This window comes from Phyllostomus hastatus, unplaced genomic scaffold, assembly GCF_019186645.2.
Source record: "Phyllostomus hastatus isolate PE091 unplaced genomic scaffold, TTU_PhHast_1.1 phas_contig_29, whole genome shotgun sequence".
Classification (NCBI taxonomy): Eukaryota; Metazoa; Chordata; class Mammalia; order Chiroptera; family Phyllostomidae; genus Phyllostomus; species Phyllostomus hastatus.
The window spans coordinates 40,506,160-40,533,605 of NW_025333835.1; the positions used below are offsets into that span (position 1 = coordinate 40,506,160).

At 43.6% G+C, this 27,446-nt stretch overlaps 1 protein-coding gene across 1 annotated transcript in view; it reads right to left on the reverse strand.

The window, feature by feature from the left end:
- The window catches only part of UGGT2 (UDP-glucose glycoprotein glucosyltransferase 2), a 113,968-nt gene that overhangs the window by 52,399 nt on the left and 34,123 nt on the right, over positions 1-27,446 (reverse strand). The window contains exons 11-20 of the mRNA XM_045839041.1: positions 23,477-23,568; positions 19,667-19,817; positions 15,393-15,512; positions 14,268-14,353; positions 13,594-13,729; positions 5,929-6,060; positions 4,488-4,652; positions 4,012-4,135; positions 3,822-3,920; positions 1,777-1,871 (exon numbers count right to left, since the gene is read on the reverse strand). Coding sequence (XP_045694997.1) covers positions 1,777-1,871; positions 3,822-3,920; positions 4,012-4,135; positions 4,488-4,652; positions 5,929-6,060; positions 13,594-13,729; positions 14,268-14,353; positions 15,393-15,512; positions 19,667-19,817; positions 23,477-23,568 — 1,200 coding nt within the window. The remainder of the gene's footprint in view (positions 1-1,776; positions 1,872-3,821; positions 3,921-4,011; positions 4,136-4,487; positions 4,653-5,928; positions 6,061-13,593; positions 13,730-14,267; positions 14,354-15,392; positions 15,513-19,666; positions 19,818-23,476; positions 23,569-27,446) is intronic.

The window sequence follows — 27,446 nt, forward strand, 5'->3', positions numbered from 1 at the left end:
TTCTGTGTGCCTGTCCTACGTGTTAGGACAGAGGTGTATTAAAATCTCAAACTATGAGCCGTGGTTTCTTCTGTTTCTCACTGGAGATCCGTCGTGTTGTGCTTTACATACTTGGAACACGTGCTCTAGGTGAGTCGTCGTGCGGAAAGTGCTCTTCCACACGGGAACGGTGCAGACCGCTCGGGCTGCGCTCTGGCTACGAGAGGGCCTGCGAGCCACGCCAGCCCCGGGACAGCACCGCTCCCGGGGCCCAGGCCTGGCTCTCTCCCCACCACCTCCCACGGACAGGGCAGAGGGCAGAGGGCAGGGGGCGGATCTGAGACAGGGAGAATGTGAGGTGAGCAGGAGACATCTTGCTTGTCAGGAAGCAGGGAAGCGCGCAGACAAGGACACAGAAGCCAGCCTGAAGGGTCCACTGGCCAACGTGGGGCACTGTGAGCATTTAAAGAATAAAGCATGTAACTGATGGAAGACTAAAAAAAGCCATGAACCAAATGATAACTGAAAATAAAAGACAAAAAATGTGTATTTTCCATCAACAGAGGTGACTGCTAGACTGTATCTCTTCTCTAAAAAATTAGTGAACTAAATATAAAAATAAAGAATTTCATCTGGAATTTTAGGAATAATTATCCTCAGTTGATAAGGGAAAATCCTCTTATTTCAGAAGACCAGCTAATAAATAAAGGATAATCTCTCTTTTGCAACCAAATGTAACTGAGATAGGCAAGCCTCATCGACAGACCCTAAAAGCATCAGGTAACACCATCAGGCAAGAGGACATGCACAAAGCATAATATTCCCGGGGAGTTTGATTCCTATTTGAAAGAGGAAACAAAGCCACACACACTTACGAAGCGGAGATTTGGCCGTCACCACTCCGTGCTTTAAATGTACAGCGACTGTCAGTAGAGTTCCCAAAAGAAGGGACTGGCAAGAAGCACTCCCAGTGATGAGAAGCAAGGACCAACAGCCTCGGTCACTCTATCCAGCAAAGCTGCCATTTGGAAAGGAAGGGCAGGTAAAGTGCTTCCCAGACAAGATGAAGCTAAAGGAGTTCACCACCACCAGGTCATTACATAGACTGTCTAATACGACACGAAAATTCTCCTAGAGGATGTCACTATCTTTCATTTTAAGTGTATTCATTGTTCTTAGTGTGGCAGCAGGGCTCCCAGACGGCCGCCAATGACCCCCGCCTCCTAGTACTCACACCTTAGAGTTTCCTCTCACACTGAACAGGAGTGATCTGCGTAGCAAACAGGATACTGTGGAAGTACAGTGGGTGACTTCTGAGGCCGGACCGTAAAAGACTTTGTGGTTTGTGGCTTCTGTCTGTAACTCTTTATCACCCATTCTGGGGACGGCCTGCTGTCATTTCATGAGGACACTTAAGCAACACTAAGAAGAGGCCTGTGTGGCATCAGCATGACACACTGTGTTCACAGCCAGTGAGAAACTGAGGCCCCCGCCAACAGCCGCACACGTGAGCCATCTCAGAGGCTGGTCCTCCGGCTCCAGTCCAGCCCCCCGAGGCCAGCGGCGCAGATGTGACTGCGTCTCGGGGAGACCCCAAGCCACTCCCACCCAGCTACGTCAGTCCGGAATTCTCAAACCCCAGAAACCGAGAAAATAACTGTTCGCTGTCTTAAGCCACTAAGCTATAGGGTAATTTGCTATGCAGCAATAAATTTACACTTAGCTAATACAAAACAGCTCCATAAAATATTTTGGTTCAGGTTTCTTAGGTGCCTTTACCTGGGCTGACCTACTCACCATGTGCTGTAATGCATTCAAGAGCAGTTTTCTCCCAGATGGCTTGTCGAAATCAGCCACAATCCAGAGAGTAACTGAGGAAATCGCATTTTCATCTGAAAGTTTCAAAGAGTTTAATCAAACTAAAAGCAGAGGACATATCCAGTTCACAAAATATAAATAATATTAAAATTAATCTTTCTGAAAATAAGCAGACATTACTAATATACACACACAGTGACATACTAATAAGAACACTAGAAACGTGACTCCTGATATGAGCTCCACATCAACCCAGACACCAGGGGCAGAGGGTGGCCCCCAGGGGGCACGTCTGCGGGTGACCTCCGTGTGTAGAGGCAACGGCGCTATGCTCGTCACCGCTGCAGCCAGTGCTGGCAGGCAAAGCTGCCTTCTAGCCGCACTTGTGAAAAATTAAAAATTAAAAATTAAAAATTGACATTTATACCCTCATCTATCTAAAACCATATACAATAAAGCATATTTATTAGTGGCTACAAAGAATAGCAATATTGGCTTATGTTTCACTTAATTGAAAAGGTCTGTTCCTGACTGGGTCTCATTCGGTCATCTCGTGCTGCCCGCATCAGCACAGCCCTGTTTCCGAAGGAATGGAAAGCCACAGAAACAAACAGTTTTTAATTCTGACACCACAGTTGAATGCATTTATTTCTCCCAGCCTCAGCATATAACATCTGAAATAATGCTCGTCTGGTCATCGTTAAAGCCTCTAGGAAAATCACTGCTTTAGATCACAAGACCCACTTAAAGCAAGCACAGAAAATCTGCTCTACCAGGCAGCACAGTTTTTCCACAGAACAAGGGGAGGGGCCCTGACACCTTCTCCTGCCAGACCTCTCCCCATAACAGCCTGTAAACCCAGAAACACTTCAACAGTCCTAAGTGATTTCTCAGTTTCTTCTTTCTTTTCACATTTACATAAATGCAAATAAGAGAAACTTAGGACTTTGTCAGTTAATAAAGTCTTCCTTTAACCTGCAAGGGACTTACCCGAGGACATTATTACAGGCTAACTTATTCTGACACCCAGAAGTAACTTCTGAAACATAGCCCAGAACCTCATAAATGCTTATTGCATCTTTTATTCCCTATTTCTGTCTCCTCATCCCTTCCTTTTATATATTCGAGACATTGACCTACCAAAAAATGGACCTTTTATTTCACATTTTATTGTTTGTTGGATTGTGTGTAAAAAGACCATTTTCTGAACATAAAATCAAGGATCAGTTAGAAAGTGATGCTGGGGCCTTTCGCCTCACAGCCTCCTCCAGGCTGGCTGTGTGGCCTGTACGCACAACCCTCTCCGACGTGAAAGTCCACTCCCGCTGCACCGTGCCCCCCACCCGCAGCGTGCCCCCCACCCACAGCGCGCCCCCAGGGCTGGAAGGTCACGGGCAGCCTTCTCCTGTGGAGTGCCTCTTGTTTCCCCTTGCAGCAAAGCAGGTTAAACAAAACAAGGCAAAACCAAAAAACCAAACTCGAATTACCTTCATCTACCTGAATAAATCGCTGTACCCTGAAAGACTCTGGGCCCCACTGCAGACTTCCCAGTCTAGGCTGAATTCTTATTCCAGTCACGTTCCTATCCTGTCCCCCCCTTTGGTTTGCCCCCAACCCAAGCACAACATCCATCCACACGTTGTTCGGTGCGAGCTCAGGACTGCTCTGCTCAGACCTGGGCGTTACACTTTTATTCATGCATCGCAAGGTATCAGTTTACACAGTCTGGAAAGGGTTCTGTCACTTTCAGAAAAGGTGAAAATGGTATAGCTTGCTTTAAAATAAGGCAAAAAAACAAAAACAAACCTAAGATAAACCCTCTGCATTTAAAATTATTCAGGATAGAAGGCATCATCTTCCCAGCACAATCCTTATATCCTAACAAGTTACAAGCCCTTGTATTGAAAACCAGGTCTCTAGTCAAATTATCAACATATAAAAATACATTATGCAAACACCTTACTAAAATTACAAGTTTTTACTATTTTAGGAATAAATTCAGGAAAATAAAATATGCTTACTACCTTCTTGGGTTAAATAATACATGTTCTCGGCAATGACGGCACTCTTGTCTTGTGAATCCAAGAACGAGAAAGTGGAGAAATCTTCAACATCTGCAGTTACTGGAAATTTACATATTAAATGATAATGAATGAATAAAGAACTCATAATTCAATAAGTCTTTGTAGAAAAGTATATGGATTATTATTTTACCTGATGTAGATATTAAATTAAGGTGCTGCCATTCAGTGTACAAAATCAAATGATTTATACGGGGTACAACATTATTTTTATCCATAAGGAAATCAACTGCATTTGTTTGATCATTTAATGTGCCCTGAAATAACACAAATTACTATTTAGTTAACATAGACAATTTATATACATATGTTTTAAAATTATACAGAGATATTTTAAGACTACTTAATCTAAAATAAATCAATAAATAATTTTAGAATTCTCATAGTAAATTTTCATGTAAAACTTTGAATTTTCTTTCCAATTAAGCAATTTTAGGTGTAATTATGCACAAATAAAGCTGATTAATTATTACTTTAAAAATTCACTACTGAAAATGATTAGGATGTAAATTTTTACAAAATTAACTTTTGCTATTAAAAGTTCTCTTAATTTAAAAAGTCATTGATAAATATCATTCATCATATATTTTCTCATAAACGCTTACCTACCATAAAAACTTCCTTTTGTAAATACACGGTCATATCCATCATTTTCTGAAGGAGAGCGGACTCTAGCTCCTGAATATCCCACGCCTCATATTTGAAGGGTTCACCATTGTAAAGAGCTTGAGGCAAAGGACCCAGGCCAGTCGTCTTATAAAAGCTTGCTCCGGCCTATTCAGTTAAAAAAATGTCAGAGTTAAACAGAATGTGGTCCTCTGAGAAAGAACTACATAAGAAAGAGGAGGAACACTGGGACATTTTTATATGCCAGAGGAGAAAACGTTAATTTTGCTAATTTTATCCACCCTTCCCAAATGTCATTTAAGGGAAAGCAGAGCCAGAGTTGGGGACCTTTCTGCGTACGGCCAGATGACCTGAGTTTCTGGCTTTGCGAACTATCGGGTCAGGGTCGCAGCGACTCAGCTCTGGTGCTCCAGTGCACGAGTGGAGAAACAGAACGCGTGGACAGTGAACAAGGCCGTGTCCCCCCGAAACCGTGAAGACGGGCTGTGGGAGGGCGAGAGCCGGCCTACAGGCTGTAGCTTGCTGACCCTTGACATAAAGAGTGATGCATACTTTTTAAAAACTCTCATTCACCAGGATTGGAGATTTGTTTCTGCCTGTGCTCATTTGTTTAATAAGCATTTACTGAACTCGTGCCACCAGTATTAGGATAAACCACTTAGCAGTAAGGAGTAAAAAAACCATGTCCAGTAAAAAGAAGAAAAGAAAAATGAAGACATTGTGTGCATGTAGGGAAAACCCGCAGGACCCTACGACGAACCCCCTGGACGTGCCGACACTGAAGCCGGGCTGGTGCCCCCTCTGCGTCCACCCTGGGCACAGGGTCCCCGAGACGAAACCTCGCCGCGCTTCAACCCCACGGGCCGACACGGTCAGCACAGGAAGTGTCTGTGCCTGCCCCTCCATGACTCAGAATCACTAGAGTCCTTGCAGAAAAGTAGCTTTTCTCCTCAATGGTCCCCAGTGCCACAAACGACTTCACCAAAAGAGGTGCCTCTGTGTAACTTGGCCCTTAAAGAAAGCTCAGGCCAAGTTGCCTTTCAGGTTTGTTTTCTAATTGTACGAAAATATAGCAATGGGGCAAAATATCAATGGCACCTTCCTCATTTCAAAAGTAACCATTTGGAAAACTATTCTGATGTAACTCAAACCAAAACCCAGTAACGGCAGCCGCACTGGCTTTTCAGTCACACTGCGACCACTGCCCTTTGGGCTCCGGCTGTGTGGGCTGTGGGGGCTTCTCAAAGAGTCTCCTGTGGAAACATAAACACTGCATAAAACATGTGTCATTCACAGGCCTAAAAGTTCCCTTCTTTTTGGGGGACTAATATCCAAATCATGAGTTAATTAGATCAGGCTAATTCATAAGATTACAATAAAAGGGTCTTGGATCATATTTTTGAAAATTTGCATTCCAAATTACCTTTCTTTTATCATCGTATCTAGAATAAATTCCCAAAATATCCAAAATATTAGCATGAGGAAATTTATTTTGGAGAACACTCTTCACATTGTCCACAGTGAGTATATTTGGATTCTTTACTTTTTGGTACATCTGAAGAAATAAAGATTATAATTAATTTTGACCTTAACATTATTTTCTTTCCCTTAGCAAGCAGACAAATATTTATAAATTAGTATAGGAGATAAAAAACAAAAAGTCCTAAGCACAATACATACACCTCCATACAAATTAATCATTTTAAGTATACAATATATTGTCTAATAAAAATGGTTTTGTGAAATTCTACAGCTTTCAAAAATACCATAACAAATTTATGTTATACTCTAATTTAATCACTGCTTATTAATAAAATAATGGCCACCTTATTTAAAAAGATATGTATAAAGCATTTAAATGACTACTTCAGAAATACTTCGCTTTCATTTCTGCTTGCTCTTCAGTGAACACCTTGCCTACACTTACTCTGAACCTCCCTCCCCCCCCCCCCCCCAGCCTCGAACGTTCTGGACACGCTTGTGTAATGCAGCTGTCACTCCTTCATTATCACTCCTCTGTTTCAGGTGTCCCTCCATTACGGGTCCTCTGCGAGGACCCGGGCACTGTTCCGGGCACAGGGGAAAGCACAGCTTTGCATCGAGAGAGGAGGCAGACCCGAGCGAACATTAAGGCGTTCTGGGGAACACACAACACAACACACGGAGGATGCATGAGGACTGGAAAACTGTACTTGAAACCTGTATAATTTTATTAGCCTCTGTCACCTCAATAAAGTCAATGAAATTTTTTTTTTTTATAAAAAGACATTCTGGGGAAAGAAACTTCCAAGCAGGAGAAACAAGTACAAACACCATTAGGTAGCATTTTGATAGAATCAATTAAGAATATTCTTTTTAGTCCCAATTCCCTTAAATCAATATTGCCAGAGAAAATCCTCACACTGTGGCTGACAGAATCCCCACGTTAGTCCTCGTAATGAAAACTGGCATTCTTCTTTGTTTTCCTTTTATCGCTGTTAACTTTGTACCCTATCCCCTCAGGAAGCACAAGTCAGTAATCAGATCGCAATTCGGTTTTATGAGCTTCTCGATAGATGGGCGTTTTCTCCGTGTAGCAAAGCGGAACATATGATTCTAATAACTAAAAAATAGTGAAAAGCCCAGGCTTTACAGTAAAACAGTAGATTTCTGAATGAAGCAAAAATTATATATGGAAAACCTTTGAGATTAGTCATTATACTAATCAGTTATTTTAAAATATTAGATATTCGTGAGGTAGCCAGAATGTCTTGCATAAGCTACTTAGATACATAAAAACTCAATCTTCTTTTTTATTCTTAAATTTTAACAACTGCTAGGTAACTTGGTGAGCAAAAATGAATGCACAGAACATGAGGCGTAAAGAACAAAAGGGAGAGCCCCCACGAACAGGCCTCGGGACCCGGGGCACAGGGCCGGGGGCCCGGAACACCGCCAGCGCTGGCCCAGCACCCTTCCCTCCCGCTCCCCTCTCCCTCTGCTCCCTGATGCAGGCGTCATCGGGCGTGTGTCTGCCGTGCCCTCGCCTTTCAGGTACTCGAGTTTCACCCGAATGCACTCCCATGCACTATGACACCCAGCTTTGTTTGTTTTTGAGCTTTAAAGTTCATGGTACTACGTTAGCCCTCCGTGCCACTGTGCCGATCCAGACGTGCTGTTGCATATCATTTTCCATTTATGTGACCAGACCAAACTTGACCCATCTGTTTTACTACTGATGTGTGCCTGTGCGTGCATGCACACACACACCCCCCCACACACCCCTGCATGTTGTACTCTGGATTCTGCTAAGGATGGCCTCAGATGGCACAGGTACAAGAGTTTCTCTTGGGGGCGTGTATGTGTGTGTGTGTGTGTAAAGAGTATGCAAATTTAACTTCAGATTTTGAAGCACTACCAGGTGGTGTTCAGTGTGGGCGTGCCGATTCAAACTCCCCAGGCAGTGTAACAGGGTGAAGGGATTCCCACTGGTCTACATGCTCAACGTAAATGCCAACGATCCTAAGTACAGCCAAACTGTAGCGTATAAAACAATATTTCAGGGAAGTCTTCCTTTCCATTTTTCTTATTTCTGAAAAAATTATCTTGCTTACTTACCAGTAGTTATAGTAAATATTTACTTACCTCTTTAATTTTAATAAATTTTAAATTTATCATTGATGTATCTTCTTGTATTTTAAAAAAATCTATGTATTTTTTTCTGAGATTGTTTATAATTTTTGATTTGTAGGAAATCTTTATATAGTGAGATATAAATCTTTCATTGATTATACAAATAGTAAATACTTCTTTTGCTTGGGACTTATTTTCCCTTCTTTACGATATCTTTTTTTAAAAATTTTAATTGTTGTTCAAGTACAGTTTTCTTTTGTTTTCACTTGTATGTAGCTCAATTTACTAATATTTTCTTTCAGGCTCACAACTTCCTAAGTCTATCCAGGAAACCCTTCCTCCTTTTGGGTCCTAATTTCTTCTGAAAGTTTTAATGCTTTGTTTTCCACACCAGACCTTTGAGCTACCTGAAATGATGTCCAGGTAAGGTCTGAGCTCTCATGCCGTGCTGTGATGACCTGTTGTCCCACCCCCAGCCGCTGAAAGTCCATTCGGACTCACTGCAACCTCACGTCTGCATGTCGGTTCTGTAGCCCCACCCGTTCCCGACGTCGGTCTGTGAATCCTTCCCTTGACCCACACTCTTCACAGAACTATTCATCGATGTTGTCCGGAATGGCCAGTCATGCCACTTCATTCTTCCTCCAGGGTTCACAGCAATTACAGGTCTTCGCTCTTCCATATACATTCTATTTTTTTTAAGTTTTACCGAGGTATAACTGACATATTAAGTCACATTATATTTAATACAACACGATGATGTGATAAAATCCTGTGAAAGGGTTTTCCCAACATCAAGTTAATTAACACAGCCATCAGCTTACTCAGTTTGCTTTTTTGGTGGGCACACTCAGACTCCTCTCTCAGTAAAAGTCAACGAGACGACACAGCGTTGCCAGCTGGGGCCCACGCTGCCCGTCAGACCCCCGGAGGGCACGCCTCTCCACCCGAGAAGTCTGCGCCCTCTGCCAGCGCCGCATGTCCCTCGTCCTCGGGCAGCCACCTTCCTGCTCTGTTTGCAGGAGTTCGGCTTCTTTCGATTCCACATGTAAGTGATATCAAACAGTATTAATCTTTCTCTGCAATATATTTCACTCAGCATAATGTCCTCAAGTTCATCCATGTTGTTGCAAATGGCAGGATTTCCTTCTTAAAGGTTGACTAATATCCTGGTGTGTGTGTGTTCTATATCCGTTCATCTGTTGATGGCCACTAAGGTTATTTCCACGCCTCGGCTATTGTAAATAACGCTGCAGTGAACACGGGAGCACAGTAATCCCTTCGAGATGCTGCTCTCTCTCTCTTTGCACACACACCCAGAGGTGGCATGACTGGGTCATACTGTCATCCTATTTTAACTTGAGGAACCACCAGGCTATTTTCCACAGTGGCTCCAACAGTTTACACTCCAAAAATTTAGCGACCACCTACACATGGGTTTATTTCTGGGTTCTTGATTTCCGGTTCCAGTCATCTGTGTGTCTGTTTTTATGGCAGTGCCACACTGTTCTGATTACTATAATTTTGTAATATTGATTAAAATCAGGCAGTGCAATGCTTCCAACTTTGTTTTTCTTTCACAAGACTGCTTTGGCTGTTCACAGACTTTTGTGGTTCCGTATGAATCTTAGGTTTATCTATTTCTGTGAAAAATGCTACTGAAGTTTTAATAGAGATTGCATTAAATCCGTAGATTGCTTTGGGTAGTATGGACAGTTTAACAATCAACTCTCCAATCCATGAACAGGGAATACCTTTCCGACTTTCTTTCCCACCTTTCCAACTATTTGTCTCCAATTTCTTTCATCGATGCTTTATAATTTTCAGTAAAAAGATCTTTCACCTCCTGGGTTAAACTCATTCCTAACTTTTGTATTCTTTTTTGATGCTACTGTAAATGGGACTGTATACTTAATTTCTCTTTCCAGTGGTTGTTAGTGTATCGAAGTGCAGCTGATTTTTGCACCCTGATACTTGACTGAACTTGTTTATTAGTTCTAACAGACTGTTTGGGTTTTCCATATATGAGATCACGTCACGTGCAGACAGACAACTTTACTTCTTTCTTTCTGACACAGATGTCTTGTATTTATTGTTACTGCCAAGTTCTCTGGCTGGGTCTCCGAGCACTACGCTGAATCAGAGACGTGAGAGGGGGCCTCGTTGTCCTATTCCTGGTCTCAGAGGGAAGGCTTTCATCTTGTTACCACTGAGTATGACGTTAGCTGTGGGCGTGTCACACACGGCTTTCATTAAGTTGAGGTGCATCCCTTCCCTACCCAGTTTGTTGAGAGCTATCATAAAAAGATGCTGAATTTTGTCAACTCCTTTTTCTCCATCTACTGAAATGATTATGTGATTTTACCCTTCATTTTGCTAGTATGATTTATCACATTTATTGATTTGTATATGCTGAATCACCCTCGCATCCCAGAGATAAATCCTACTTGACCGTGGTGTATGGTCCTTTTAAAGGACTTTGAATTCAGTTCACTATTACTATGTTGAGAATTTTTCATCTGTGTTCATCAGGGATACTGGCCCGTAACTTTCCACCTTGCAGTGTCTTTCTGTGGTTTTGATAGCAGGGTAGTGCTGGCCTTGTAAAATGAGTTTGGAAGTGTCCCCTCTTATTTGTTGGAAAAGTCTGACATTTCGTACTAATTCTTATTTAAATGTTTGGTAGAATTCACCAGTGAAGCCATCGGGTCCTTATAACTTTTCTTAGTTGCAATTTTTGATTACCATTTTAATCTCTGTACTAGTAACTGGTCTTCAGATTTTCTATTTCTCCCTGATTCCATCTTGGTAGGTTATATGTTTCTCAGAATTTTCTTCTAGATTACTGAATATTTAGCTTGTGTATAACTTTGCATGTTTTCATATCCCTTCTTCTGATACGCTTGCTTACGTTTCATTCACGCGTACTTGCTGTAATTATCGATGCAGGGGGTGAGCATGTATCAGTTTGCTATTCGCTTCCTACGTGTCCCAGGTGCCTTTTGCTCACTGCTCTCCCTTTACTGCCTGCTCTCTTCTGTGCTCAACTGGTATTTCTTAGTGCGTCATTCAGTTCTTCTTTCGACTTTTCAACTACATTTTTAATGTATTTTCTTTGTGGTTACTCTAGGAATTGCAACATACATAGGAACTTATCACAATCTACTTTTATCAGTCCTAACTTAATATTGTAAATATACAGAATTACAGTTTCAAAACAGATGCATATCATCCTCTGCTCCTTTGTACGTATGTAGTATCATCACACGTGTTACCTCTGTCTACATTAGAATTCATGCTTTGTTCAATCTTCTGTGGCTCAAGGAGACGAGACGGATCCAGCCTCCGTGTGTGCCCCGGCGCCTGCATTTCATCAGCTCATCTCTCCCTGCGCGCCCAAGCTGCCACCTGGCGTCACTTCCTTTCGCCCTGACGGGTTTCCTTCAGCACGCCTCTGGAGCAGCGGGGAATTTTCTCAGTCTTGGTCCATAAGTATCTTTACTTCACCTTTTTGCGAGTATCATAGTCCTTGCCGAGTGCTTGAAAACAGACTAATTTCATACATATATTTCGTCCAGTGTTATAACTGCTTACTGTTGGCTGGCTAGTGCCTTGACAGTTTCTCCATCACGGCCAAGTCTTGGAGAAACTTTGTACGTTCTCAAATATACATTTTCATCAACTATTCATTAAGTATGTAACTTTTTTTAATCTTAAACTTGCAAGGTAGGGACAAAAAATTAAATTGTTTCTAAGTTTGCACAGCCACTGGAGAGCTGAGCTGTTAAGTCCTATTGTTTTATCACAAATACTGCACTTAGTCTACCAAACTTCTCGCAGTATTTCACTAATCTTCACATACTTTCATTATGATTTTGACCTCCTATTATATTTCCCCTCTCCTGATACTGTATTTTTCAAATTATTTAATTTAGATAAAATAATTTGCTCATTAAAAGTAATGAAACAGTATTAAAACTTTTATTAATTCATGCATCTTACTAAAAGTCCAGAATTCTGAATTAGTCAATCTAAAGGACACAGTGCACGCCCAGGGGAGTGAAAGTGCCCGCCGCCACACTTCGGGCCGCAGGGGGTTCTGACTGACGCCTTCTCTGAGCAGTCCCTCCTCGTTTATCCCCCGCCCCCCTACTCCCTCTGGCTGTTCGGCACAACGTACAGGCTGGAACATACTTAATGCTGAATTTTATGCTGCTTTCTCCTGAACCCAGTGGTTTCATGGGAAATTCGGTTTTCAAAGAGGTTACAGTATTGTGCTAACACCACAGTAGATGATCCAAAAGGCGAGTGATTTAAAAGTATGCCATCATGCAAATTAACATCCGATACAAAATGCCTACAGAACAGTGATTCAACAGAAATAATTAAGATAACTTAGGTAAAGGTAATTTTGAAAGGTCTTCAAGTTTCTTAGCTTTGAATAGCACATTGATCCTTTTATAATAATGTAGTTGGACTTTATTATAAATAAAAGATATGTCAATCTGACTAAGCCCCTTATAAACTCTTAAGATCAATCAGTAAAACGAACTGACTGGGGCACAATATTGACAAGTACTCCAGGGCGCTATACTGCAGGACAAATTATCTCCGGTCACCGCGGGGCAGGCAGTTTCAATGCCCCAGGATCGTGAGTTAATGAGGAAGTGAGTGGTTCTCCAGCGAGCTGCAGAAAAGGGTAGAAAATCGACGGTGCTTTGGTAATTTCCTCCTCGGTCTGCAGAGAAACCAATCCTGTGTACAATGGCTGACACACTCAAGACCAATGAACTTAAAGATGAATAACAGTTATTTTTTAAGCTATAACCTGACTTTCTTAATAATAATTTAAATACATTTATATTTTTTCATGATGGGCTGTAACAGTTTCAAAACCTCAACTAAGAAATAATCTTCCTGCCTCTTACTCTTCCTTCATCAGGTTCTGAACTAATTTCTGACCACCCCCCTCGCCCCCCACCGACTTTCTCAGTCAGACTCAGTTTCTGTCTTATGACCATTTCCACCCCAATTTACTGTCATAAAGTGATCTCCTTCTCCTTGGGCATTCTCCAGAAAGTATCTATACACTGTAACATTTAGAATATTCTACTTTGTCATTTATAGAATACTTTACTTTTTTCTATTCATGGTTTTACTCAAAATTTGTTCAAGAATTCTTCCCTGACTCATCATTTTCTCTGAACTTTTACATACAACTTCAATTCCTTTATTGGCGGGGTAAGCCTAAGTAAGTTCACGTATTTTTGTAGAGCCCCAGATGCCTAATTTTTAAGTTAGGGACAATATTATATGCACGTCAGTTGAGAGCTGCAAGAATCAAATCCATCATCTGCATTTAATCCCCACGATAGTTTTTATAAACTTTGAAAAATAATAACGGTAATGATAATTATAGTGATGCAAGAAACCCACTATGCATTCTGAATAAACTGCGCCCGGTGCATAAACTCACGCGTGCGACGGACACGAACGCCTGTGATGCGCCCTGCTCCTCCGCGATGCAGGTGAAAGCGCGCCAGAGAGCGACTCCGGCATCGCTCGTCCCATCGGCTTGATCAGCGGTATTAACAACGAACACGAAACCAATTCTGGAAGGAGAAGATCAGTAAGGAATGTCACAACTAGTCCTCAAACCACAAGAAACCACGATTTAAAAGCGTCGTTAGACTGTAACATCTCAATGGAGAGAATGTGTTAGTAAAGGGGGAATGGGAAATACCATTACTTAAAAAGGTTTGATTTGTAATTCCTATTCACCAAAATCTTCATATCTGATAGATTCCTGCAAGATGTCTACTCTCTGGTGGTAACATTATCAAATGACCGTGTTTTTCGGGAGGGAGGAGAGAAGGGTACTCTTCACACACCCACAGGGAAATGGATTCATCTTGAAGTGCTCAAAGTGATCAGATCACTCACTCTCGGGAAGATAAACAAGATTACTGAGCAGCCTCCATGGACCGAGTCTATAAGGTTACACGGTACTTCACAGCACACGGCTGTGCTGTGTGGGGCACCAGAGAGAAAGCACTGCTTTGCAGTCCACACTGGTACTCTGCAGCACACCACGGACATCGCTGAGTCGCCCCCAGTGGACAATGTGTTACAAACTGATGGTTACCGTACCTAAGGGGAATGCGATGGTAATATAAATTTTCGGCAAGTTTTATAAAATCCAAGGTATATTCTTGAGCAGGATCAATAAACAGAACCTAAAAAAAAAGTAGACAGTCTATAATCATTATTTTAGCACTTTAGAATTTTCATAAAATTCAAGTTTAGTCTAATTTCTACAGCTGAAAGTATAAAACTCAAGGTTTTTAAAAAGAAATTTCTAGCAATTCTAGGGAATTTTAACATGCATGTCGACACGGTGCCTCCGTCTGCTGGTTTTACTGGTCGACGGTAGGGAAGGATCTCTAGAGGCTACACATCCAATACAGTCACACACAGAACTTACTAACACATGACTCATTTTCCTTTTGAGGCACGCCATAAAATAATTATTTTTTACAAAAGTGAAATATCTTGCTCTAAATGTTCATTGGGTTTTCTGCCCTGGCTGGCGTAGCTCAGTGGATTGAGCACGGGCTGTGAACCAAAGTGTCGCAGGTTCGATTCCCAGTCAGGGTACATGCCTGGGTTGCAGGCCATGACCCCCAGCAACCGCACATTGATGTTTCTCTCTCTTTCTCCCTCCCTTCCCTCTCTAAAAAGAAATAAAATCTTAAAAAAAAATGTTCATTGGGTTTTCTAAGTTTTTTAACAGAGGAAATAGTAATACAATTTTGAACCCCCTCTAAAAGCATTAATATAACTGATCACTCTAGGTTGATGTAGGAAATAAAATATTCAACTTCTATACAAAAAAAAAAGCCCTAGGTGTTTCTCCATAACTTAAAGTTCTATAAGGTTGTTTATGTTGTAATAATGACTTTATATTCTAAGGTGATAAAATGGTATTCATGTGTTTTTCCATGAAATGCACGAAATCCTGATCGCACGGAGGGAAGGAAATGGAAGAGCGGCCCGTGGACTCCGCACTGGCGTCACGGAAGTGCAGGCAGGCCCCGGGACCAGAGGTGGGTCAGGGACCCCGCGGGCTCTGGACCCCGACTTTGAGCAGGTGCATCGGGCAAACACTCCTTCCCTCAGTCCTCAGATGCCTGTTTACCAGGAGCAGGGGAGTCTGAAAAGAATGCTGATACCTTTATTAAAAATGTATGCAAAGTGTCAAAACAGGAAACTCACCAAATTATGAAAATTACGCCTTATGGAAGGTATTTTTCCGGAGAACACTGGTTTCAGAAGTTCCTGGCAGCTTTCGGGCCAGGCGGCATAGAAACCATCATTTTCTAAGTCGTTGATCCACTAGAAAAGAATGCAGAAGTCTGTCACAGCCATACCAACACTCAAATCATCTGCAGAGGCAGACCTCACTCCGTCCAAGGACAAGTGCAAATACACACAGAATGCTCTACGTTAGACTGGTTAAATACAGGAAGTCAGCAGAACATGCTTCAGTTAAGGAACGCATCACAGGCAACGACTTTGTATTAACACGGCCCTTTACATGAAGCCTTCCCCCCAAATTGCTGGCTCCATTTTACTCATGTTTTTTATGTTAAAAAATAAAATTGTATTAAAATTACTCTCCACAAACCACTGAAGAGAGATACATACTTATCGGCAGTACAGGGGGCAACAAAGCCCTCCGTCATCCCTCTCAAAATTTAAAGGCTTGGACATAAGAAAATTAAATGCCTTTTAAAAGTTATAGAATATATACTTAACTAAAGTACACGGGAAAAAAGTAAGGCGACTCAAAATAAAGTGTAAGAGCTCTGGAAATGGGTCATGGTGACTGCCGTGCAGCACTGTGGATGTACCCAATGCCGCGGAGTTTCATCCTTAAAGTGAGTAAAAGTGCCTATCTTGTGTTTTTATCTTTTACTTCTGTCAACAATCACTCTGTGACACTCTGAGGCAGAAACTCCCTGGAGAAGACTGCCCCCTGCAGGTGTCCAAGGGCCCGAGACCGGGGGCCCCCAGCGGTGGCAGCATGGGGCACTGGGGCCCAGGGAAATGGGGCTCGGCAGGGGCCGGGCCGGGCCGCTCCGCCCCCTGTGGGGTGGCTGTGCTCCGCTGCCTGCCGGAGGGGCCAGCATGTTACCTTGCACGTGCGGCTCGGAAGTCTCTTTACTGACCGATTTCTTATGTCCGGAACAGCCTTGGAAAGTATGCCCCTCCTTTTCTCAGTGTGACCCACCCTCTCGGCATTTTCCTACAAAGCTTAAAGAGCACAAATGCTTAAAATAAAAGGCATAACGCAGTTAAGATTACTAACATGGACATTTCTTTTTCTGATAAAGTATTTTTAGAAAAGACTATTATCAAGCTTCAAGATACCCAAGTAAAAGCAGAATCCAGCCAATGAAAGCATATGGTCTAGCAGGGGTTTCCAAACTTTTGGCATCTCTGGGCCACACTGGAAGAAGAGTTGTCTTGGGCCACACGTTAAATACACCGTGACACGTAATCACAAAAAAAAATCACATACTGTTTTAAGTACGTTTACGATTTTGTGCTGGGCTGCATTCATAGGCATCCTGGGATGCATTCAGCCCGTGGGCCACAGGTTGGACAGCCCCGGAAGAACAGGAAAAACAGCCACAATAAACGTCACTGATAACAAGTCGCTTAGTGCTCTAGGAAACACGAATAGTGACTGGTTAATTACTCATGTGATTCCCCCCGAGTCCGAGGACCTCGAGGCTCATGGCGCCGCTGTCACTCCGCAGCCCTCCGACGGTGGGCTGCATCCGTCAGGGGAGGCAGTGCGGGCAGCACAGACACAACCGCAGTAACTGAGGTCCCGCAGAGCCAAACCCTCCCGTCTTTACACCAAATAGTCAGCAAGACATTCAAGGTTCTAGTTTTTCTCTGTAAACCTTTTTTCCTGATCATAAAGGTGTGGGCGAAGGTAGGTTTACAGTTTTAAGTACATAAAGCAAAGTTTATTTTCTGTATTACGTACCAATTATTGTATTATTTGTCTTATAACTGTAAACCTACTTCTGCCCACCCCTGTGTAATACATATGCACAGCTAAAAATGTGCCATTTACAGAGAATTATGAAAAAAATCCAAAACTGCCCATTAAATCACATCATCCATTAATAACATTTTGATGTATCTGTTTCTGATCTTGTGTCTGCCTTTTCACATGGTGACCTCACATGTCCGAATTTTTTATTTAACAGGAGGACACAATCACGGTCTCCGATTATTAAAACATATTTGTAAACATAATTTTAACATAATTTTAACCGTTAACGTACTTAAAACAATTTCATCATCTGAATGATAGTCGATCATGTGGATACATGATTTCCAACATCTCTGTTCGACACATGACTCGTTTCTACTTGCGGCAATGACCACCCCTCCGGGCAGGAGCTGTTCCCCATTCCCCACCATTTCCCACACGGCAGTGTCCGGAGCCAGGCATGTGGGCGCTGTGAGCCCCGCGGCCACGACGGCCGAGGGTGCGGCGTCCGTGAGCAGTCCTTCCGCGGGTCCTGTCCCCCTGCCCTCCTGGCTCCTGATGCAGGGCGCCATCTCTATTGTTACTAAGGTTATTTTATTACACAGTAGCTATTAAGGTATTATTAGGAATTTAAAATTTTATATTATAAATCATTTTGTCTTCCAAATGGTTTTTGGGGAAAAAAAAAAAAAGCTTTTATCTGCTTACTGTCACTTCAAACCCATTTTTATTAAAGTCTCATTAATTCTATTAGGCTTTCCTTGGGGAGTTTTAATTATGTAATCTTATGTTATGCAATATTTTTTCTAATTTCTAATAGTTATTTCTATAACATTAAATCATAATGGTGATTTGAACATTCTTATATTGATTGTAATTAGACTTATCCCAGAGTTTCATTAAAAACTTATGTTTTTATATTTGTTTGAGACAAATATTTATGTAGGCATTCGAAGAATATCAACATTTACATTTATTGAGTATCTACATTTATTGAGTCAGGGATCTATTGGTGAGAAAAAAAATAATAAAATTCCTACCTTCGAGAAGTTTATATAGTCTAGGAAAAACAGACATCAAAGATCCACAGAAGAAATGAAAAATTATAACTCTGCTAAGGATACAGATTGTAGTTCTATGGTATAATAAATACGTGTATATATACATATATACATATATGTGAGTCTGAGCGTGCGTGCGTGTGTGTGAAAGAGAGGAGAGAGAGATGATTCCGCAGGCCTGGGTTGCTCACACCTTGCATACGTCCAAGAAGGGCCTGTTTTTGTGACAGAGGTTCTCCAGGTTGGCTCCTGGGAACTGAGCTCTGGAATGTTCTGACTAGGAGTTTTCTGCCTGCTTGGGGCCTTGCTGCACGTTGCAGCAGGCTGTATGAAGTGCTCACACAAGCAATGAGATTTATGATCAACGCCTGCGTTTCCTGTGAGCGGCTGGAGTGTTAGGACTGAGACCAGTTGCATGGCCTGCACAACCCACTCCTTTCCCAAACCCTGGGCTCCAGGCTCGAGCAGACGTCCCCAGCAGGTAGCACTTTGCATGTACCGTCACACACTGAATTAAGAATGTCCTGTGCAAGTTCACTAGGAGCAGATTCCTGGAAGCTGGTACCCAGCTCCCTCGTGCCTTCTCTCCCTCTGCTGATACTACTTTGTACTCTTCTGCTCTAAAAAGTCACAACCATGAGTATAACGATTTCTAGGCTTTCTGAATCCTTTTAGCAAACCACCAGACTTGGTGGTGCTCTTGGGGACTCCCTGACACAACGTGTGTGTTAAAACGTCATCTGGGGTGGTTGTGGAAAGCTTCTCCCAGGAAGCACTGCTTGGAGACGGAGTCTGAAAAAGGAAGAGTTCACTGGACAGAGGGAGGGACATCTGCTTTCCAGGCACAGGATAAGGGACAGTGGTGGGAAGAACGGTTCATGGTCTAAGAAACGAAAGGAAGGAGCAAACCATTCACAGCCTCACAGGCCACACGCAGGCGTCTGAGCTTTAGCCAAGGGAGAAGGTGTGACCAGGTCTCCGACTCTTCCTCGGACTGTGTCCCACAGACCAGAGTCCAGGCGGGCGCTGCCATCGGGCCAGGCGAGATCTCCACTGTATTCCGGTGGCAATCCTACAGCCCTCTGACGCTAACTGCCCGGGGTTTTGTCATCGCTGCTGCTCCCGGGGTAGCTCCGTTGCTCTCGCTGGTGGTGTTTTTACCTTTACATCTGGGGGGGAGACTGGACTCTCGGGTGGGTGTCCTTGTGAGGAAACGCAGAGAACACTGGGAGGGTGAATGCAGGTGCAGGAGAGAGAGGGGCAACTATTTTCAGTATTTTCACTTTTTCTTCTGAGTTCTGCTACACGGCCTTTCACATTGCTTACGTTTATTGTAAAGCCTGACGATATTTGGTTTTATGTTAAGTCTTAAAGCCACTAAAGGTTTTGAAACAAGGAATTGCACAAATACTTACCATTATTGAAGAGTGCCGAATGTCCAACACATAGTTACTGTCCCGAACGCGTGAATTCAGCTTTAAAAACTTGCTCATGTCCTCTCTGCCGACCCCGAGTCTCCGAAGCCCGTGCATCCGCTTCCCTTCCAGCCTCAGCGTGTCCAACACACTTCACGTTCGAAGGGAAGAGACAAGTTTTATTTTGATTTGCCAACACTTAAAAACATCCTTTAAAGTTTGTAACTTTTTCAAAGCATCAGAAACAAGTTTCACTGGTATTTTTATTAATAGCAGGAAAACATATAACTATTAAACTCATTAACAAATTAGGCAAGGAGTTCTAGTTAGTTATCCAGGTTAAAGTTACACTGAGGGTTCTTTGTTTTTTTTGTTTAGTGATTAACAAAATCTCATCTAAAAGACAACGAGGAACACGGTATACTGACTGTATTCCTCACCAAAGAAGCAAGAATATGCTCACCCCTGAGCAAGCCAAAAATGAAGGGGAAAAAAAATAAGTCACTCTTTTGATAAATCTACTGCAAAAACAAGATAAACATGACCTAAACTGTAAAATTAGCACAGAGAAAACCCTGTTAAAGCATGAAAGTTCACATCTGTTTAGAATACATATTAATATTTGTAATTATATATACAATTTGTTAGCCCAAACATGATAGAAAGTATTTCTAATAAAAATAACATCAATAAATAACCCTATTGCCTTCCCCTTTCAGAAATGAATGGAATCAGAATAAAGCAATATATGGATTTTAGAATATAGTTTCCAGGGAGAGCTATAGAGATGCACATCTAAAAATTAGAGATTTCTTAACCCCTTAAAAGTCTAAATTTTCTCACTTATAAAATAAAAATTTTGGATTACAACTTTATGATGCTCATTGATCACTTTTTATGCAATTGAATTTAAATATTCTCCATGGCTTTGGAGCTACCATCTTGGTTATTTCGAAGCAGTTTCAAAGGGAAACACACCCCTCACAGAGAAACTAGACAGCTACAGGGCGCACTGGAAAACGCACGAGATCTCGAACGCTGCTGCCACTCGCTGTGCGTCCCTGTCTCTGCGCGAGGTCTCTCCAAGTCCTCGCTCCCCGTCTGGGCACAGAGAGCAGTCACAGTCACTTCGCAGGGTGCTCGTGCCAAAGTGAGTGACTGCTGGGCACACAGCTGCCCTCAGCCGGCATTAGTTTCTTCCTTGCTCTTCCTAAAGCAAGAATTTTGCAAACTGACTTAAAAAAAAAAAACCCAGAACAGTTCTTTAAATGTGCTAGGTTTATTTATCAATAAAATTCCTTCTATTTCTGGACTCCTAAATAATTCTCATGCTTCTCTTTCAAATATGCAGTTACTTTCTTTAGTTTGCTGGGAACGCTTCGCTGGCTTCCGCTGCCCTTGAGATACGCGGCCCAGACTCTAGCCTGGCTGACTCTGACCCTCGCCCACCCCGGTGGCCTCAGTTTCTGCCGCCTCCTCTTCACGCCCCAGCGTGGCCACACCCGATTCTCCTCTCTCCAGGGCGCCATGCGTGCCGCACCTCGGCTCTGCCACCTGCCCGACTCATCCTTCACCTCTTACCTTACCTGTCGCTTCCATGGAGAAATCCGAACTCCACTGTCCCCACGTCCCATGAGAACTAATAACGTATAAGCTCCCAGATCGCCGCAGGCTACCTTCTATAAAACTCTCACGCTGTAACTGTTTAACGTCAGTTACTCCACTAGCTGTCAATTTCACTTCCGCCAGACTTCCATCTTGTTCACCACTACTCCCCGAGTAGCAAGTGGTTTCTGCAGAAAAGTAGGCACTCCAAGACTTACTAAAGTAAATTTTAATGCTGAGTTGATTTTATAATACTGAATTTTAATGTCGCCTGCATTAAAAATACACATTTACCAGGAGGTCAAAAGAACTCTCTGGCAGACGACTTCCTTCAGATGCAGGCGGATGTTCGCAACAGGGGCTGTCAAGCCCCCTTTACTGCTGGTCCTTTCTCTGTGGTTGTCTGCGGCGACACGACTTGAGCACGGACAGGCTGGCTGTCAGAGCGGGTGCCACCACGCGGTACCAGCTTCCGTCGGCTCACTAACTGCTGAGGGGACCGCTCAAAGATAAAGATGTGCTCCTGGCTCTACAGCAGCCAGATGAGGCCCCGCTGGTGGGAATCCTCAGCTGACCTGGCCGAACCGCCCTCCTCCCTGTTCACTGCCCGGCCTCCTGCGGTCTCGGCCTCCCTGGGGGCTGGCGGGGAGCGGAGGGCGTGGGCACAGCCTTGACCGGACCAGTGCTGACCTGACCCATGAGGCTTCGGCTCCTTCCACTGTTTCCAGGAGCAGAGGAGGAGGGGCTGGGCCACGGGGTGCAGTACCAGCTCCCACAACCCAGAAACGAAACCAGAGGCAGGAGGCAGGAAAGACGTGCAAAGTACTCCGCCTCCCAACTTCGCTCATTGCCCCCACGTGGACACCTCTGTCCAGATCCAGGCAGAACTTCAGTGACACGACACTTTCTTCCCCTCCACGCTCCCGCATCATTTCCTTCCAGTCAGCAGGTTCTTCACATTTTACCTACATGTTCTGATCTTTGTCTGAGAACCTCTTTGATTGTTTGGTACTAAAAATGTCAGAAGTGTAACTACCCTCACACATCTTGTTTTCCTCTAAGGGAATTACAGCAGCTACGAGTGATCGCTTCGATGAGGAGCGAACATGAACCACGTTCCCCGCAGCACACTAAGTACCGGGTGGAGGAGCCATGGGGGTTGTATTTCTCAAACAACCTACAGCCTCTCTACATTACACGGCACCACGTCTCTGCTATGGAAATCTCCCCTTACATCAACACAGAAACTCCCCACAATCTGCCTGTCATTTCTCTGCTTTTCCAAACCCGTCCTCACTGTTCCTGAGCACAAATATAACTTCCGTCCCTCTGAAGTCCACAGGCCAGGGGCCAACAGCTGCCATTCCCCCAATCTGAGGTCCGAGGATCAACGAAATAGAGAGAGAAGCCCCATTCGAACTCCCTACCCTGCGTCTCAGTCTTCCCTGGGTTTTCCTACATATTTCCAAACTGGCACAAAAATACAACGAAAAATTTAACATCAATAAAATATATTTAACTGAATTCACAATGAATGTCTGAAATAGAGTACTATGTTACAAAATTCACTTTATCCTACAAATATCAATTTTTAAAGTACTTTTATGCTCGTCTTTAAAAATAAAATAAATTCAACTGATTTTTCTTTTCCCAGCCCGTGACTGATTTATGAACCAGTGGCGGGAATGAAAGACTAATTCTGCTCCAGAGCATTTTTGGAAAAATTTTTTACATATGGAAAAAGATAGCACCCTGAATTCTGTAATTCAAATTTCCTTTTGAACAGAGGCGAGTACTTTAAACTCTTCTGGTTAATTTCTTTCTTCTGAAGAACCCTCTCACATCCTTCCCGTCCCTCTCTGGGGGGCAGAGCGCCCTGGCTGCCGGGACACTTTCCCACCGAAGGATCTGCCTCCTCCTCTGTTCAGTGAAGGGCAGCTCCTGACAGCGGGCTCAGCACAGGTCTGAGGCTCCCAAACCTCAGCGTCCCCACCTGGAAAACGCCCCCGGGGTCTCTCCCAGTGCTGACGCTCTGAGACACCTACCAGAGCATTCTACAAACACGACAGAAACCTTTTATCCGATCAAAAATGTGTTTGCTTTTCCTTTCAAGTGGTTATTTGAATTCTGACAAATACTCAATTCAGGGCGCTATTTCCTTTCATACAGGCCACAGTTAGTGTGTATCAATAATGCAACACTTACCTAAAAGGATCATGGGCATCCACGTCCACACGAAGGCCATTGATGTACAGACAGGCGTCACCTGGGTGGATTTCAAATCTGTCGAGAAGATCCTTGAAATGGAGCAGAACAACAGTTGACCAAGTCACATAACCACAGCAACCTGTGTCAGGAGTCTGCAGCATTTCATAGAGTCAGATGGTCTACATTTCAGGCTTTGCCAGCCATGTCATCTCTGCTGCAACCACTCGACTCTGCCCTTGCAGCACGAGACAACCAGAAACATAAGCACACGGGCACAACGATATTCCAGTAAGACTCTTACCTGTAAACACCAGTGGTAGGCCAGATGTGACTTACAGGTGGGCAGCAGTGTGCCCACGCTGATCTAGTGATGGGCATCTGGGGACAGGTTAGAGACACAAATACCTACATATTTTGATTTTGCAATATGTGATATTAAAGTGTGTGTGGCCACACTCGCGCACTGAGAATTCGACAGCTGGCACACTGCTATTCTTCCATTCCGGGACTCAGACCTTTGGTAGATGTGTAACTATTTGGAGATCACTCTAAATTCATAAAGGTTCCCGTTAGAGCAGTGTTTTGATGTTCCCTGTCTTCTCACTCAGTAACTATTGCTCGAGCGCCGACTGTGTGCTGGAAACAACTGCAGGCACCGGGACAGCAAGTAACAGTAGGAAAGGCGCTGTCCTCCCCAGCACAGCATGGTCGTTAGGACCGTGACAAGGGAGTCAGTCTACTGTGAACCTTAGTCCTGCTACTTACCAGTGGTGAAGTCTGGGTAAATTCACTGAGCTTCTCCAAGTCTCAGTTTTCTCATCTGTACAACAGAGTACTGATATCTGTCTCATTGGTTTGTTATAAAGTTTAAATATATCACATACCTGTGTCTAGTCAGATTTATAGTACTCACAAATAAAGCCTTTCTTATTACTATTATCAGTGTAGGCAAATTAGCTTAGGAAAAAAAATTTTTAAACAATGCATTTTAAAGCGGTTGCATAAGTGACCTAACAGAGATCTGTATAAATTACGTATTCCAGAAAGGCAGATGAAGAAACCAACTTGAGGAAATTCAGAGAAAACCTGGCAGAGGTAAGTGTTTCTGTGTGTTTACCATTCACCATGACAGGTGAGGCACATACACGGGAGGAAAAGAGGAACTCAGTTTGTAACATGGCAGACAATATTTCCACTGGATTACACAGGACACTGGCAAGAGATGAAAGCCCAACACCCCCAGGTTCAAAGGTAAGACGTTGGTTTGCCTTCAGCTCCGTCTCAAGCTCTGCCAGCGCCTCCCTTGGTCCGGGGCACTCAGTCGTCAGCGGGAAGCCCCTCAGGCACACGGTGGCCCCTGAGGGGCTAACTCCCTCAGGGACTTGTAAGCCAAGCACAGCGCTTTGAACAAAGATGCTCGAAAGGGGTAATAAACTGAACTTAACCGCTGAAACACGGTCAGTCTATTGGAGACTGACACTGACCAGTTCTTCCTCCTTCCCCCAGAGAGGGGGCCTTAACCCCGGTAAATCACCCTGAGGGTAAGATTCAGGCTGCAGCCTTTCTCAAATCAAGGGTAAGAAGTCAGTCTGCAGGCCTGTGGTGAACCCGACATCCCGAAATCCTCCTTCTCAAAGGAAACACGCAAACTGCTACATTCCAGTATGAAGAATGTTCTCTACATGAATGCTTAGCTTTTAAAGGGAAAGGTTTCTCCTAAGGGCAGAGAAGTGGCAGAAGTACAAGTCCAAGGACGCGAACAATTCCAGGTCCCGAAAGCCTGGGTTCTCAAGGGCTAGTCTCCCAAGGCCAGGAAGAAACTTGGGCTCAGCCGGCAGGGGAGAGGGGGAGACACAGCCTGGTGCGCAGGCTCGGGACCGGCCCCCTGCCGGGGAGAGGTGACCCAGGGGACAAAGTGCCGGCAGAATCCGCGCAGGAGCCTGCCACTCTGGCCCTGGCTGGAAGGAACAGCTAGTCTTCCACAACAATCCGTCGCCTCTGCTTTACCTTCATAGGCACTGGGGGCTAGACTTCTCACTACTTTTATGGTCCAAAAAACACGCACAGACCTTTTATTTACTGTGGAATTAAGTTGGGAGTGATCTTAGCCTTTGAGCAGAAACAAATAGAAATCCCTACAGAGACATATGACTTCATTCAAAGAAAAAAAAAAAGAAAACAATGTATTGTGACATCCCTGTAACAACCAGTGGGACGGGGCCACTACCTGGAGCTGAATGTTTCCTCGGCTGACTGGCCGAGGTCAGAACAGTAACTGGGGTTTACAAACGGGTCTGGAGGTCCCTAAACTGAAACTAGATGCCTTCTGAATTTAAAATCTGAAGTCAAGTCAGATATAAATCTAAATATAGGGGAAATTTTTCTTCCAGGATGTGGACAAGATAGATTCTAAAGGAGCGTGTTACAGGGGAACTTTCAGAGAGGTTATTCTGATGAAGGGAATTTTTCTAGAACTGTGAAATTCTCATGTATTCTAAGTAATCAGTTGACATAATTAGGAAAGATGTGAACTTCTTTTTGGATCAGTCTAAACCTTTATTTAGCATTTACATTTAAGTATCTCACCTATTTCTTATGTAACTATGTAATTAAAACCATGTTTCACACACTGCTGAAGCAAAATTAAGAAGTTACCAGACTACTTGACCATATTCCCATTTTTTCCCTTCCCAACAAGAAAATGGCATGGAACATACTGTAACAGTAAACAGTAAGACACACCCACTGGTTTAAGAACACCAAAAGCAGCTTCTGGCTGATCTGAGCAAAATAAGAACTGTTCACTTCCAAGGGAAATCTGCTGTACTTTGGAGTTAAAGCTATTGTCTCCCGAGTAAACCAAACCCAAGTTCACTTGTCCAACTTCGGCATAGTCCGAGTTTCTGAATAACCTTTGCTGAGTCCCAGGTTGCAACTACATAAACCCCTGCGCAAAGGATCCTCATGCTCATTCCAGGGCCTTCTCCTGCCCGGACCCCCAGCCCCTCTCACGGCCCATAGAGGTGACTGCTCCACACATCCCCCCAGTTGTTTTGTTCATCCTCTGGTGTCCCTCTCTGCAGATACTGATACCTACACAAACGCATCTTGTGTTGCCTTTCACACTCTCTCTCTCTCTCACACACACACACACACACACACACACACACACACACACACACACAGATAAGCTTGCTAACAGAATTCACCACTGAACTTTGACTATTATAAATCTGGTGCCTCTGTATTACTTTTACTGTGAGTGAAGACAGATCATCTTTCTACATGTTCAAAGTCCATTATTATTTCTTTTTTGTGTGGTTACCTTTCATTTACATGCTTTGCATAAACTGTACTCCTGCTGTGTGTGAGATGTACTGGCGACACACCTGCGGGGTGTGCACGTGCCCACTGTGCACGTGCTCAGTGACACTGCAAGGGGCTTCCCAAGACTCTCTGACCTCCCGGTCACCGCCCTCTTTCCAGGGCGGGCACTCCAGTTCGTTCAGTTACTGCCCACACCCCCAGGCGGTAGGAGGTAACACGAACTTCTGGTCCAAACACACTTTCCCAAGATTAAGGACATGAAAGCCATCATCATCATCCTTATCTTTCATCAGCCTGCCCTGAAAGAGCAGGCCCAACGGGATGATGAAATAGAAATAGGGTTGTGACCATGTAGCTTACTGATTAAAGTCAAGATTTCCTCACCAGGGTAAACACCCATGATCATGATCGAAGGCGTTAGTGGGATGCGCGTGGTTGATACCATCTTCCTGCCTCCTCCTGCGTTGCATTCCTATCAGAAGCCTGGAGCTGTGGCGGCAATTTGGCAACCATCAAAGGAGAAAATCATGCCTGGGGACACCCATTTAGGACTTTTTACGTGAGAAAAACGAAGCACTTTTGGCGGCCCTGGGCATCTGGTATTGTATTACTTAAAACCAAACGAGTCCTGTGCCATAAA